The 14,363-nt window shown below is 30.1% G+C and overlaps 1 protein-coding gene and 1 non-coding gene across 4 annotated transcripts in view; both read right to left on the bottom strand.

Moving 5' to 3' along the window:
- Window positions 1-14,363, bottom strand: part of LOC106679232 (Histone gene-specific Epigenetic Repressor in late S phase) — a 531,726-nt gene that overhangs the window by 292,874 nt on the left and 224,489 nt on the right. For all 3 annotated transcript variants that reach the window (XM_067053684.1, XM_014418249.3, XM_067053685.1), the window contains one exon: window positions 3,947-4,118. In XM_067053684.1, coding sequence (XP_066909785.1) covers window positions 3,947-4,118 — 172 coding nt within the window. The remainder of the gene's footprint in view (window positions 1-3,946; window positions 4,119-14,363) is intronic.
- TRNAG-UCC (transfer RNA glycine (anticodon UCC)) lies at window positions 136-207 on the bottom strand. The gene has a single exon. It is a non-coding gene; the product is annotated as a tRNA-Gly (tRNA).

Below are 14,363 nucleotides of genomic sequence, written 5' to 3'. Positions count from 1 at the left end.
TACTAAATAAGTGCCATAAAGAAAAAATATGTTTAATAAACATTCATATTTTATAAATTTTAAAAAATGTAATAAATTTAAAAACAGTCCCTTGACAACTGTAAAATATGCCATTTTCGAAAAAAAAAAAGTAAGTGCGATGGCCGGAAATCGAACCCGGATCAACTGCTTGGAAGGCAACTATGCTCACCATTACACCACCATCGCAACCAAGAATGGAAGAACTAGTTATTATATTTATACGGTAACAGTTACAAATTTTTATTTATTTTCTATCATTGTTGATAGAAATATAACAATTCTATAATCTTATAGAAATTATCAAATAATTTCAAATTTAATAATGAAATTTTCAAAGATACACTAGTCAATTCCGGTTTACGTTCAGATGTTGCTTTCATCCTCAAAATGCCAATACTTCATTTTATTTTATTTGAATTTAAAATTACTCGTAATGACTAATTATAAAAATTACAAACTAATGGGGAAAACTCAAGAATTCTTCCAATTATATCTTTGCCTTATTTATCAATAACAATGTTTCGAGTCATTAGCACCATCATCAGGCATACTACAATTTACAATAACAATTTCACATTAAGCAATACAAGATAACAATAATTCAACAACTTAAAAAAAATTAACTAAATTACCCAATAATTACCATTTTCTATGATTCCAAATTTGCTATACATCATCTATTCTCCTTATTTAGTCTACTATAAAATCACAACAATAGTTATTTCTGTCTACTATTATTAAAAATTACAATTGTATATGATAAGGAGTAACTTCTAATTAAAACACATTATGTTACATGCATTCTATTAGGGTGTACTGATAATGTTGATAACAACTGGGTTACCTCCATGCTAAATATTTTCTAACTTTATTCATTAAAAAGTTAAAATTTCTATTCAGTTCTTTATTTAGCCATTGTAACAATACATCATTCTTAAACTACTATTATGGAACAAAATATTATCCAGAAGGTTTACTGATTTATTGATGATATCTGTATAGTATACACCTATTATTTGTAGCAATCTTAAAATTGATTGCATGTTCTATATTTTTAGTCATGTGTACAGCCTCTGTTATAGTGTAATTAACTATTTCTAATATTTGTGGGTTCTTAAAAAATAAATCAAAATTGTTTAGTTTTATGCTGTTTTGGACCAGTCCCTTATCCTTTATGTTTTAAACGTTTTTTTTTTTGCAATTTCCTTTGTATTACTCAATTCTGGATTTTAATTTTTTGGAGGTTTCTTCAATACAACCACCTTCACAATTTTGACAATTAATCTTATATATTACATTTTGTTTATCATTTGTTTCTATTTTATCTTTCATGTTATTTCGGTAATGGCCTAATTTATTGTTATTATATAATCCTAATTTTAGATTATTGGTTTTATAAATATCATACTTTATTAATGTCATTTAAATTTTTTAGTGAAACCTGGAATAAATTCGAAGATAAAAGGAATATGGTCCGGGTGCGGTCAAGAAAAACTCAAATAGTAGAAATATACTAATTTAATGAGCCAACGTTTCGCCCCACGTTGCAGGGCTTCTTCAGGGCTATTTTGACGGCAGTCAAAACTAAAAAAAAAAAAAAAAAAAGTCAATCAATAATCTTCCAGTATGTCACGAAATTAGTATATTTCTACTATTTGAGTTTTTCTTGACCGCACCCGGACCATATTCCTTTCATCTTCACACACGGTCAATCAATAATCTTCCACTGGAATAAATTCGTTTTAAAATATTGATAAATTTTAGTTCTATTATCATTGTTCTATTTTGTTTACTATATCACCATTATATGATTCCCACAAAACGTTGTTACGGTTAAATAACGTAAATTAAAAAACGTTATAAATGGGAAAATTCTTCTCTATACCGGATTAGATAATTGCACAAATCTTCCAGTTAAATAAACCTAAGTTGTAAAGAAAAATTATATTTTTTTAAAATTTTCATTTATATAAATATATTTTTGAATTTCATAGCCACTTTATTAAACATAACTTCATGGATTTTTGCATTGAATTAAGCTCGGAAATTAAAGAAAATAAATGTTTTTAGACAATTTTTACGACTTAACTAATCGTTGGGTTAGAAGACAGTAACATTTAACTAACAATAAGATAACGGTTTTTCCTACTTACTATACCTGAACTAAATTTACGCTATACAATATCACATTATTTCACAAACAGCTATAAAGCCTTCTCGAGTCTTCTCAATAATGTCACATGACCAGTTTTAACTCTAACAGACGAAATTTTATAATACCAAATGTTATTTCGTAATTTTTAAAAAGTTTTCATTTAATCTGGGCTTAGACGTTTTTCTTCTATATTCTACAATGATATCTTAGAATTCAGGAAACATTTAATCACTTGAAGCACTCAAACAAAAATATTGTTCCATATAAAATATCTCATATAAAAATAAAATTGTTTGTCTATTTCTGAAGTTAAAAAATCTGCAAATATTAAAAAAAAAAAAACAGATTAAGAAATGGAGCACAAATGTAAGTCAGCATATCACACTTCATGAAGATAAAAGATCTAACCTAATTTTTCAATGATCTCATTTCGAAAACTGATACCGAGATTAAATAGCGCTTGACGAAAAATGCGTAATATTGTGTTCATAATATTCAAAAATCCTGATTTGGTCATAAAAAAAATTATGAACAGTATTTTCAAAAACGTAAAATAAAAACAATACAGATAATATAAAAAATAACTATAAATCAAGGATATGTGGTTGCAAAGATATAAATAATTGGAGCTAAACCGTAAAGAAGTAGAATCCCAGAGGAAAGGGGGGTGTTTGTGTTGTATTTAACGAAGCATAAACAAAGCTTTGGCCAACACGTTCCCGGCCCCAGATAAATTCAGCCCGCCTCTAATCTGCTTAAATACAGTAATTATTTTATATTACGACCCTCACACCTAACCATCTTAATACCGGGCAGAAAAAATAATAATTAAGAAACAACATCTATAATTTATAATGGAATAATATACAGTCAAATGGAAATGGGTTTCAACAATGAAGTCACATTAAAGTATCTACTTGAAATAATTTACATATTCGAAAAGTAAATATATCATAGTGTTCAATTAAATTAATTATATTAATGTAATGAATAAATTTAACTTTATAATCATTTACTATGTAAAATTTAAATATATTTAATTAAACTAATACATATTCCTGTGGATTACATTTTAAAAAATAAATAAATACAATTAAAATCTAGAATGAAATGGATAAATGTAAAATTGAGATGGAATTTTAATTGAACACATCTTTTAGGGAAAAGAACATATAGGAATGTATCATTTTTAGCCAATAGTGAAGAATTCAGCTAAAAATGTGCAATAAACATCATTCCAAAATTTAGTGAAAATTGGATATTATGTATAATGCACTATTTTATTAGGAGAAATAAATATACTTTGAAAGTCCTGTTAAATTGAATACAATCTTTTTTCCTATTTTTTTTTTTAATTATTTGCTGATGCAGGCTTTATGTAAGCTGGAGGACAATCCGGAATCGTTGTTCCTTGGTCTGGGTATATTTAATTTTTGGTTTCTTGTAGTATTTGACATAAATTTATTTACCAGTGCTCATGATATTTGCCTTTATATCTCTTAAGTTTGCTCCATTTTATTTATTTCGCAGTGATTTAATTTAAATTGTTTATTCTTGTAAGCAAATACGACATGAATAGTTAGTTGGACTATTAACCTTAAATGGGAATCATTGTTGAAATATTTTAATAACAACAAATTAGAATCATATTGATATATCTAGCTAAGATATTTTTGAAAGTAAAGTTAAAATTTGAACTCAAGTTGAAGTATTATATGAAGAAAGATAAACTCAAGTTGAGAGATCTTAAAAAAAGATAATTTGACTTACCGTGCAAATCCTGAGGATGGGGGTGGTAAGGTGGGGCCGAGAAGGCAGAGGAGCCACAAGGCCTGCCTTGTCCCGGGGGCTGCATGGAAGACAGGGCCCCAAGAGGGGTGTACGACTTGCAGCTACCGCCGGGAGAGGATGTACCGCCCGCGTCCACGCTACCGCCACTTTCCTGAAAAATAAAACAATATAAGTAATAAAAAAAATTAATCTGTATCGCAACGACCCAGAAAGGATCAGAGGGCAATACTTTGTAAGGAAGTACTGTTACCAGACTAATAGTTGTGCAAGGAGATGATTTGATCATAATTCTTCCCTAATTAAAGGTACCCAACTTATAAGGCTGAGTGAACCCGATGGATTCCAGAACTCACTTTGGTATTGTAGCCGTGAGGGTTGACTAACGGCTACAATAACAGAATAAATAATTATCTATCATAGCAGGATTCGAACCCGAGTCCTTGAAGTTAGTAGCACAGTGACTTACACTGAGACACTCCTTTCATCAAAAATAAATCTGTATCGCTATACCCTAATAGAACTATCATATTAATATAACAATCATTATATTAAAACAATTAATCTTAAAGATCCAGATGCATAAGGATTTTTTATTAATTTAGACATCAGTCATAGTGAAAAACAATATGTTTGTTACTGACATGCTCGTTAAACGATTGATTTCCAGAGTATATTATATACTGTTACATATAATCTACTCAGTAGATAGTTATTTAGGGAAGTCATAAACGTAGTATATGTCAGAATTTCAAAATGTTCAACAGCTTTTTTTAACCTATTTTGGCCATTTTTTTAACTTATAGTATTTTAACATTCTTATACTACTGAATACTATATTATCATAAATCTTGTGCCTCTCCTTGGAGTTAAGGAATACTACGTCCATTTTTTACTAATTTAGCATTGTTGCTCATTTTCATTTCTCTGTTACTTTGGTTTACCTAGAGGAATAGACCGAGACATCACAACCCAATAATTTCAAAATCCTATAAGGTGCAGAACTAGAGATTTGAGAACATAATTCAAACTACGAAACTTGTGGTAATATTATTTAAAGAGGTTACTATAAACTATTTAGAAAGACTCAAAAATGTCCAGAAAAGGGTATATTTCAGAGAATACTCTCCAAATATTCAGGGAGTCCGGAAAATCCAATCAAAATTCGGGGAATTTTTCTATTTTGGACTATCTTCTCACTCAATAAGCTTTTGCATTGACGCCCTTGGATATTGATGATTATCGTATAAGTCGATTTTATGGGGATTAACTTTTTATTTTGAGGAAAACCTGTGTTCTAACTGATCTGTAAAGTTGGGAAGATGTTACTTGGTGACATACCTCAGCGGTTTAGATGTATTATTAATCCTTAATAATTTTTGATGTATTAATTTTTATTTCGTTTATAATTTTCTTATAACTCGTAAATGTTTCTGTTTGTTGTAACCCTGAACATGGCACATAGCTTAGGTCAAAACTTCGGCTTTAAACAAATAGTAAACTCATTATTTCGGTGTTAATGTCGCAATAACTGTTTTATGTTTCTATTATCTGAATGAATATAAACAAGTAAAAGATAATGTTAAAATTTTTTTTTTTTTACGAATTAATAGTGATGATAATAATAGTTAATCTCCCTCATAATATTTGTAAGAACAGGTTCTATTAAAATGTTGTAAAAGTCATCTAGATCATTAATCCAAATTAGTGAAAAATTGATAAGCTCTGACCGAACCTTTCAATCGTCGCATTCAATCATTGCTTTGTCCCATTCTTATAATCCTCTTCGAGAACTTAAAGTTAACTATAAATTAATGTTTCCAAACAAACAGATTTTCCCTTAGTATATGAATCGATTTAGTTCCCATTTAAATATTCTCCTTCAATTAAGTTTTCAATGTCTTAGAATAGATTAGTAAACGATGTGGTAGAATCCTTCTCGGTTTTAATACTCCTTATAGGAAGTATATTGAAGAACATAAGCTTTAACAGAAACTTCGACCCCAAACCATATATAAATGTAATTTATGTTGTTTTTCCCAACTAACTTGGTGGGTTGAGAACTGATCTGTTCGTTTATTCCTTCCGGTTATCTTTGTTGGCAAAGTTTTGGCCAAGGAAAACTTTCCGTCTTTGCTTCACATTGTTGATTCTAGACAGCTAGCATACGCAAAACTAAGTTTTTCCCTTGATTCACCTAACATTGCTATTGTAGTATATGTTTCTTGTAGTCATCAAAAAAATTATTCATTATGAGGAAAATAAAATACAACCGTTAAAAAATATTGTTTTTAATTTACAATTATTTTTAATTAATTATTGGAGAAGATGTTCGGGGGGTGCGGTCAGTAAAGAAAAACATAAATAAACAAACAAATTTTTATTTATGCCGACGTTTCGACTTGAGTTTCAGGTCTTCATCAGGGCTATAGAAAAAAGAGATATAAAATCATTTAGAGAAATATAAAATCGAAAACAAATAGTATACAAACAAATTTGGAATTATACAAAATATTGAATTGAATAATAAATAATAATATTGATAATTGATAATTGAATAATAAAAAATAATTAATTGATAATCATGGAATAAGAGGGTAGCATATTATTATTCAATTCAATATTTTGTATAATTCCAAATTTGTTTGTATACTATTTATTTTCAAATTTATGTTTCTCTAAATGATGGTTGTTATCTCTTTTGTTCAATAGCCCTGATGAAGACCTGAAACGCTCGAAACATCGGCATAAATACATTTTTTTTTTGTTTGTTTATGTTTTTCTTTGCTGACAGCACCCCCTGACGATCTTCATCAGGGCTAAGAACAAAAACAAGATAACAACCTATGAATAATCATTAGAATGAATAATCTTCCTACATATACTTTTATTCATTGGTTGTTATCTTGTTATTTTTGTCCTTAGTCCTGATGAATGCAAGAAATTCTGGCCGAAACGTTGACACTAATAAATAGGTTTTTTTAACTTATTTGTGTTATTCTCTGACAGCATCCCCAAACATCTTCTCCTCATATATATTATTTTTAATAATAGATATCCTTTTTTATCAATTCTTACTATTACAATATTAAATATTACATTCTAATATTATTATTTTTAGTCTCATTAATTTCTTGTTCTATTGTTTATTTTGTATTCTCACTATATTTTGTTTTTTTTAGCTCTCTTGAAGGCCTAAAATTTAGACCGAAACGTCGGCATAAATAAACGTAAGTTTCACTGACTGCACCGTGGAGGTTTTTCGCACATTGAATTCATGGTCAATAAACACATCAATATAAATAAAATTGCTATTAAGTTGCAAGAAAAAATTAACAACATTTGAAAAAAATTAAATAAACGAAAACATCTTATTTTTTTCTAAAAACAAAAAAAAATACGTCATCTTTTAACTTTCTGTTTTGTCATTACGTTAATTAATTGTTTTTTATTACTTAAATTACTTAGTAATTTTTAATTACGCTGTTTATAATCCGCTACTTTATCAGATATGCCCACTATTTCATTATTTTGTATTTTATTTATTCTGCCCATACTTATATTTTGAGTTGCGGTGTAGATAGCTAATTATATTAATAAATGAAGAAGATGCTGGTCGGGGTGCGGTTGGAAAAAAAACCAAAACAAAACATAAATTATTTTCTCTAATAATTAATATCTTGAGTTGTGGGATTTTTTTTACATATTATATTATTGATAAGGTATTCTTGTATATTTTGAAATAATTAAAATTAAAGGTAATTAAAAACATATTGCACAGCTTTATGGGTGTGTGTGATGAACATGGTCAATATCCTCCTACATAAAATACTATAGACATAGTAATACTATTATTATTCTATAGTAGTACTAAAGAACAAACATAACAAGTTTCTTCTTTCCTTTTCAGGTACGAAGTACTTTTTAAGTTCTATATTCAGCTTATATATAGTACTTATAACAAGTATCCAGTTTATATGTGTGGTTTTTTTTTGAACTTAGGGTGATGGTATTGGTAAATGGTGGACAGAGGGGGGGGGGGTCGGTACTAGTCCGGCAAGAGGGCCTATTGGTTCTTTTTGCCAACCCTTGGCGAACCCAGAAATGCCACCACGTACTAACCAAGGTGGGAGTGTCAAGTTTCATTTCTCGGGACCTCTGAAAAATAGATATTAAATACCGCACGTGGGAATCGAACCCACATTGTTCTGAACCGGGCGTTCTAGGACTTACACCCTGACCTGCACAAAAAAAAAAAAAATAAAAAGAAAGGAAACGTAATGTAATATTCTACTTTTATTCATATCTTCATACATTTGTTATTCCGTTATAGTGTTATAATATCCCCTTCTTCATTATATCTTTTCTCTTTCTGTTTCGTCATTAGGTTAATTAGTTATTTTTTATTACTTTATTTTTAATTACGTTGTTTAAAATTCGCTACTTTATCAGATATGCCCACTACCTAGTTATTATTTTGTATTTTATTTATTTTGTCCATACTGATATCTTTTTCAGTAAATCATCTTATCATTTACAAACATATATGTCAGCTTATGATATCTTACAATAGTTTCATAATGCCCAAACCGACTATCAATAAACATTGTTTTTTTATTATTTTGTCATCTACCAGAATCAATATTATTGTCCATAATAATAAATATAGTCAATAAGTATCATTGCTGCAGAGGACTGCCAGGATTGTGGCCAACCTAAACGGAGAAGTTTAATGTTTACCCTCCGGTCCAGAAGTTGAAGGATTGTCAACTTTAGTCGGATTAGGCCACTTTGTTTAGTCACTTGTACAAACTCCTCTTCAACGGACAATTCCATTTTAAATTGGGCGAATCAGCTAAGAACGTTATTGCATCAAACTGAATTTAAAATATGCTATTCATATATTCAATATTTATTTATCATTAAATGATAATTTATTTAGACAAAACAAAGTACTATTTTTTTATAATAAAAATATTTATTTTTAAGTTATTAATATGTTTCTAACGTATTTCTGTTTTTAATTTTACTGCTACCACTGGTATTTATGTTAATTTATTCCTACATTTTCATTTATTCATAACTTATTTTTTTTATTTGTGTGTGCGTATTGAAAGTTTTAACATTTAATGAGTTAAAAAATTTAAAAAAATACCTTTATAATAACATGAATATTTGAGATGGATCATTAGAAAATATGAAATGAATGAGAGTGTAATAGAGAGGATAAAATAGATACGGTTAAGAAGAATAAAAAAATAAAATAAAATAAAAAGTTGCACTATTTTCATAAAAACTTTTAATGACTGGATTAGAGAAAATTTACTGGGGGCTCCAATGCAGAACTTATCTACATAGTCTGTGGCCAATATTCGATCCCCACAACAAGACATTTTTTGAGTTGTGCCCCTTTAATTCTTAATATGCTGTATGATTATGTTTTTATTCAAATTTTAATATTATTGTAATGTTTAAAATTCGCCAAATTTTATTTATAGTTATGTCAATGACTGATACATGTGCCCTATAACTGGATAACACAAGGGCACATAAGACTCATGAGTCCCTCCTGTAAATCTAATGAGGACAGTACTGGGATCGGATCGATAAAACTGATTGGTCAGAATTGTCAACTGACAGCTAATCAGCTTCGAGAGCTCTTCCTACGTTGAACCAATCAGCTTTCTCTAAATTATTTAAATATACTAGATCTGATTTAAGATTTTAATAAAAAAAATATATTTAAAATATTTTAAAATTAAATGTTAATAATAATATAAAGGATAATAATTGCCTAATTTTTATAACATCTACAATTGAAAATCTTCATCACATTCTTACCATATCGTCACTAAATGAAACATCTATAAATATGAAAAATGTAGGGATACTAATCTACAAAAATACAAAGGCAACCATTGCAGATGCCGATTTAATGAAAGTTTATCTTCCATTAGATACACAGAGAATATTACAGAAAATAAATTTTATGACAACCAGGCTAGAAGCCAGGGCCTAGCATAACTTTGTACGAAATAATGATAATTTTCCTTATGTTTTTGGAAAACTAAATTAAGCAATAATTTTATCTAACAGAGGAACGCTTTGAAGCTAAATGTAAATAATTCAGCATTTCAAGCAGTTCCAGGAACCAACGGAAAGTAATGGAAGTACCTAAATGGAACTGTTTATTACATCGGCTTCATGTGAGGTTACTGGAGACACATCATGCATATGAAACATGCTATTAACACCAGCTGCCACAAAGCAATTCCTAGAATACCAATATCACAAATATTAAAAAGATTTGCTAGATCTAGCCAGAAAATTCAATTTAAAAACAATTTATTTGCTAACACTGTGTCGACAAGGTCTGCAAGTTTCCAATGCTTTCAAATACTTGGTCAAAATAATAAACAAACAGACGCACAAATGATTGACCCACAGTACGGTGGCGGGAGTTATGGAGTCTGGACTGTAGCAAAGAGGGGTATCAGAGAGAATGTATCATTATTGGGGCCCCATGGCTCTTGAATCATATTAAATATAGATGGTTGACTGTAAATGAATTTGAAGCTGCTTCGGTCAAGAAGAACAAAAAATATTTTCAACTAATTATTGAGTGCTAGCGTTTTGATACACAATAGTGGTATTTATGATCTGTTAAATGTCATAACCATAGGATTGTGAGCAGCCCTATTTAATGTCATGTTAAATATTAAATGCATAAGAGCTCCTAGCGGATTTTTTGAGCAACTTGTTTTATAACCTTTCCTTCCAAAACTTCATGTTATTGCTTACTTCTAAGTTTTGATCAAAGTAATTTATTATAACATGCATAACTTAAGTGAAAGAGAAAGTTAGACTACTGAGTGCCTTATTGATCTTCTAGCTTGTGGGGAAGAGAAACAAGATAAGCTAATTGACAACTGTCATTACACTATTATTATTATTGTCATCCATTACTTTATTAGTAATAAAAACATCCAAAACAAAACTAAGATAATCCAAACACAAACTACGAGCAAGTAACCTAATACAACAAACAAAATGGTGACGGGTTCAGCTGGTCTGTTGCGTGACGTCATTTTCCATTAAACAGACTCTCAGCCATGTTATATGTTATATCGGGGTAAAAAAAGAAAATAAAATAAAAAGATGTAAAGGAGGTAACACTAATTTAAGAGTAACAAAGTGGCATTAAATAAAACAGATGTGAAGGTGAAGGTGTAGAAAGACATTTATATGAACAAGCAACTAGAAATCGTGAGAATCGTTGGTAATAAAAAAAGTGTTTACTATTACAATAAATAAAAACCACATTTATTTAACCACTTCGTAATATTGGTGGTAAGGATGAAAAAGGATCTTGCAATAAAAATTTAATAGATATTGTTATATGTCCAACTAACACTTTAAAAGATACTGTAGAAAGTTTCTCCCTTTAACACGCAGAATTGACAGTTGTTTTGGAAAAAAATATATAAAGTTAAAATATTGTTTTAGGCATTATATATATATACCCGTTGGTAACACTCTAATGACATTTTACATTAGCAGGTCTCGTGGCCATCTTCTTTTCAGGTGACTCGGAGGATTGTCAGGAATGGAAGAGGATGCAAGGTTAGAAACTAGGAGGTTCGAGTGGTTAGGGAGTTTATAATGGAAGGAGTGATATGTGGTTCGGGCTAGATCGGTTACATATGGAAGACCTCAACTTTAAGTAGGATTTTATTTGTGACCAAGTAAGCAGCATTGCGGATTTTGGATTGTACGGATTGGATACGAGAGGATTTCGAAGGTTAATTGGAGCCCCAAAGCTCAACTCCATATGTCCAGATTGGCCTTATTACAGTCATGTAGATCAGTATTTTGTAATGAGCTGGAAGCTTAGACCGTTTGTCTAGTAAGTGCTGTAATAGTCGAAATCGATGTGCAGTTCCAGGTTAATCGTTTGTTCAAATGTAGTCCAAGGTGCCGGATCTGTTCGTCAGGGGTAAGAGTAACATTATTAAATGAAACTGTAGGGCAGTCGGTTGGTTTGCGACGAAGCGTAAAGGTGATTTGATGGGATTTATTTTAATCGTCCAATTACGACACCATTCTTCGAGGGCTGTGATATGGGAATATATAGTTTTATCTCACTATTTTTAGCTTCAGAAAGATCACTGTCATCAAGTTACACTTGCTTAAGAGCTACAGGAAATTTAAGAAATCTTACTCGATCCTTCCCAGAGGAGAATAGACATTATTGAGGCATAAAATGTAAACAAATTAGATGATAATAAAATTATCTTCATTTTTTGATACCACTATTAAAATTGAATGTGGGATTATAATTAGTTCCAACAATCCATCGAATAGTACAACGAATAATGATGTGCATCCTCACACAATTTCACAAATTGAAAAGGGATATAAATCAAAGAAAGCAAGAAAAAGAGATTCTTTAAATGAAAATTCAGAAAAAAATCAAGCTTATAGATAATGAAAAAAAAAGGTAAAAATTTGTATCAATGGCTTTTCTAAAAAACGAATTGATTGCCGAGTTACTAATTAAGTACTGGAAAGGCGCAACGCGGTTTCCATAAAACTACCCTCAAAAGACAAATCATAACAAGAAGCGTGATTGTTAAAATTCACATCCTCAATTCCTCCGAGCTCCTGCATTACTAACATAAGGTACTGTTAGCAATCTGAGCCAGTAACTCAACAAAGTAAGTTTTACTGTATACCTAGCATTTGAAAGAGGTCAATTCACAATAACAGGGATAATATAGACCGACGGAGACTGAATAGCTACCAAAATGGTGTGGAAGAGCTATTGCTTTCAATGATGAGAAGGGTGACGTATCTGAAAAGCCCCAGTAAAGCAAATAGAAGCCCTGATTTAGGGTCCTAACAACGGTCAGAAACTAACAATGTCAAGATCATGCTTTTTTCTTCTTTATTTGTAGGTCACTTTGTTGACACTGACACCTTTATATTTGGCCCATTATGGACTTAGTATGCAATGTTTTGACAATACCGGGTTGAGAAAAAAGTTAAATTTAATTGAAGAAATATTACAGTTACTGATTATTGGTAGCAACAAGCTCATAAATATGCCGGTAGAAAGGCTTTTGCTATAAAACAACAAGTCAAACGTTTCAGCAGTTCCCGATCGTACGGCAGTTAAGCAGCCAGGTACAAACAACACCTATATTGGCTTAAATTCAATATTCTAGTCTCCGAGCCATAAATAGTGGAACGATGAAAGTGTTTTGGAATACAAAAGATCAGATGCTACCTCGATGTTTGGGAAGAGTTCTAGTTCCCGGCTCCCAAATTTAATCAGTCAAAGAAATGGCCTGGAAAGAAAGTTGAGGTAAGAAAATAATTCCATCAAGAAAACAAAATGCAATTATTCTGGCGAGAAGAGTTCTGAAGACACATGTCGCGAGAAGAACAGGTCTGTGGAAGGGAAACACCAGGGTAGCCACCGAAGAGAAGACATCCGGACTAGCCAAGTCAACTAGAGAGAAAGAGGACCGCTGTAAGGATTCAACCATGTCTGTGTGTATCCAGCAACCAGCATACTGACATTTGCACCATTTTAAGTATTTAAATGAAAAGAATTGATATGGAAATATTTTATGTTTGATATATTAAAATTTAAAAATGATTATAATTTTATAATTTAGACTAATTATAATTTTTTAATTTTATTTTAAGATATTTTGTAATTTCCTTGCTGATTTTATTTTATTTTTTTAATATTTATATTTTTAGAAACTTGAAAAATTGTCTGACGGTTTATTAAGCTAATTTATTTTTTAATACGATAATTTCATGAAAAGAATTTTCCATAAAATTTAAAAGTTACCAAAAATAATAGAAGAGATGATTGTCACGTCGAAATCTGCAGTTTTGTTAAATATATTGCTTTAAGGTAAATAATACATCCCACTCACACGCTCTATTCACCTTTAACTATGGCTGAGATATATACAGGATTAGACTACTTTATTAATTTATTATGTATCAGATGGATAAGTATTACCGCCATTTTAATGACTATGGGTCTTCTTAGGTGAAGAGCTAAATCAGTCAACGAACTAACAAATTCCTAATAAATAGTCTCATACGTACTGAAAAAACAGATAATAACCAATATACAGTAACTGTTTAACGTAATATAAAATAGAATAAAGAAATCCATAATTATTAAAATTCTTAAGTAATAATATTCCAGTCGACTCGGACAAAGTAATACTAAATTAATGACATAATATTCTGCATATAAACTTCTTCAAAAATACACAAACACCTAATACTAATTTCACTTTTTTGTTTTATTTTATTTTTTTTAACACTGCTGTTCGACCTATCATGATCAAAAATTCTTATAGAGATTAAT

Source organism: Halyomorpha halys, unplaced genomic scaffold, assembly GCF_000696795.3.
Source record: "Halyomorpha halys isolate HHAL.00 unplaced genomic scaffold, Hhal_1.1 Scaffold185.1, whole genome shotgun sequence".
NCBI lineage: Eukaryota > Metazoa > Arthropoda > Insecta > Hemiptera > Pentatomidae > Halyomorpha > Halyomorpha halys.
The sequence above is the reverse complement of the archived record's forward strand: the minus strand, read 5'-3'. Positions and strand labels throughout refer to the sequence as shown.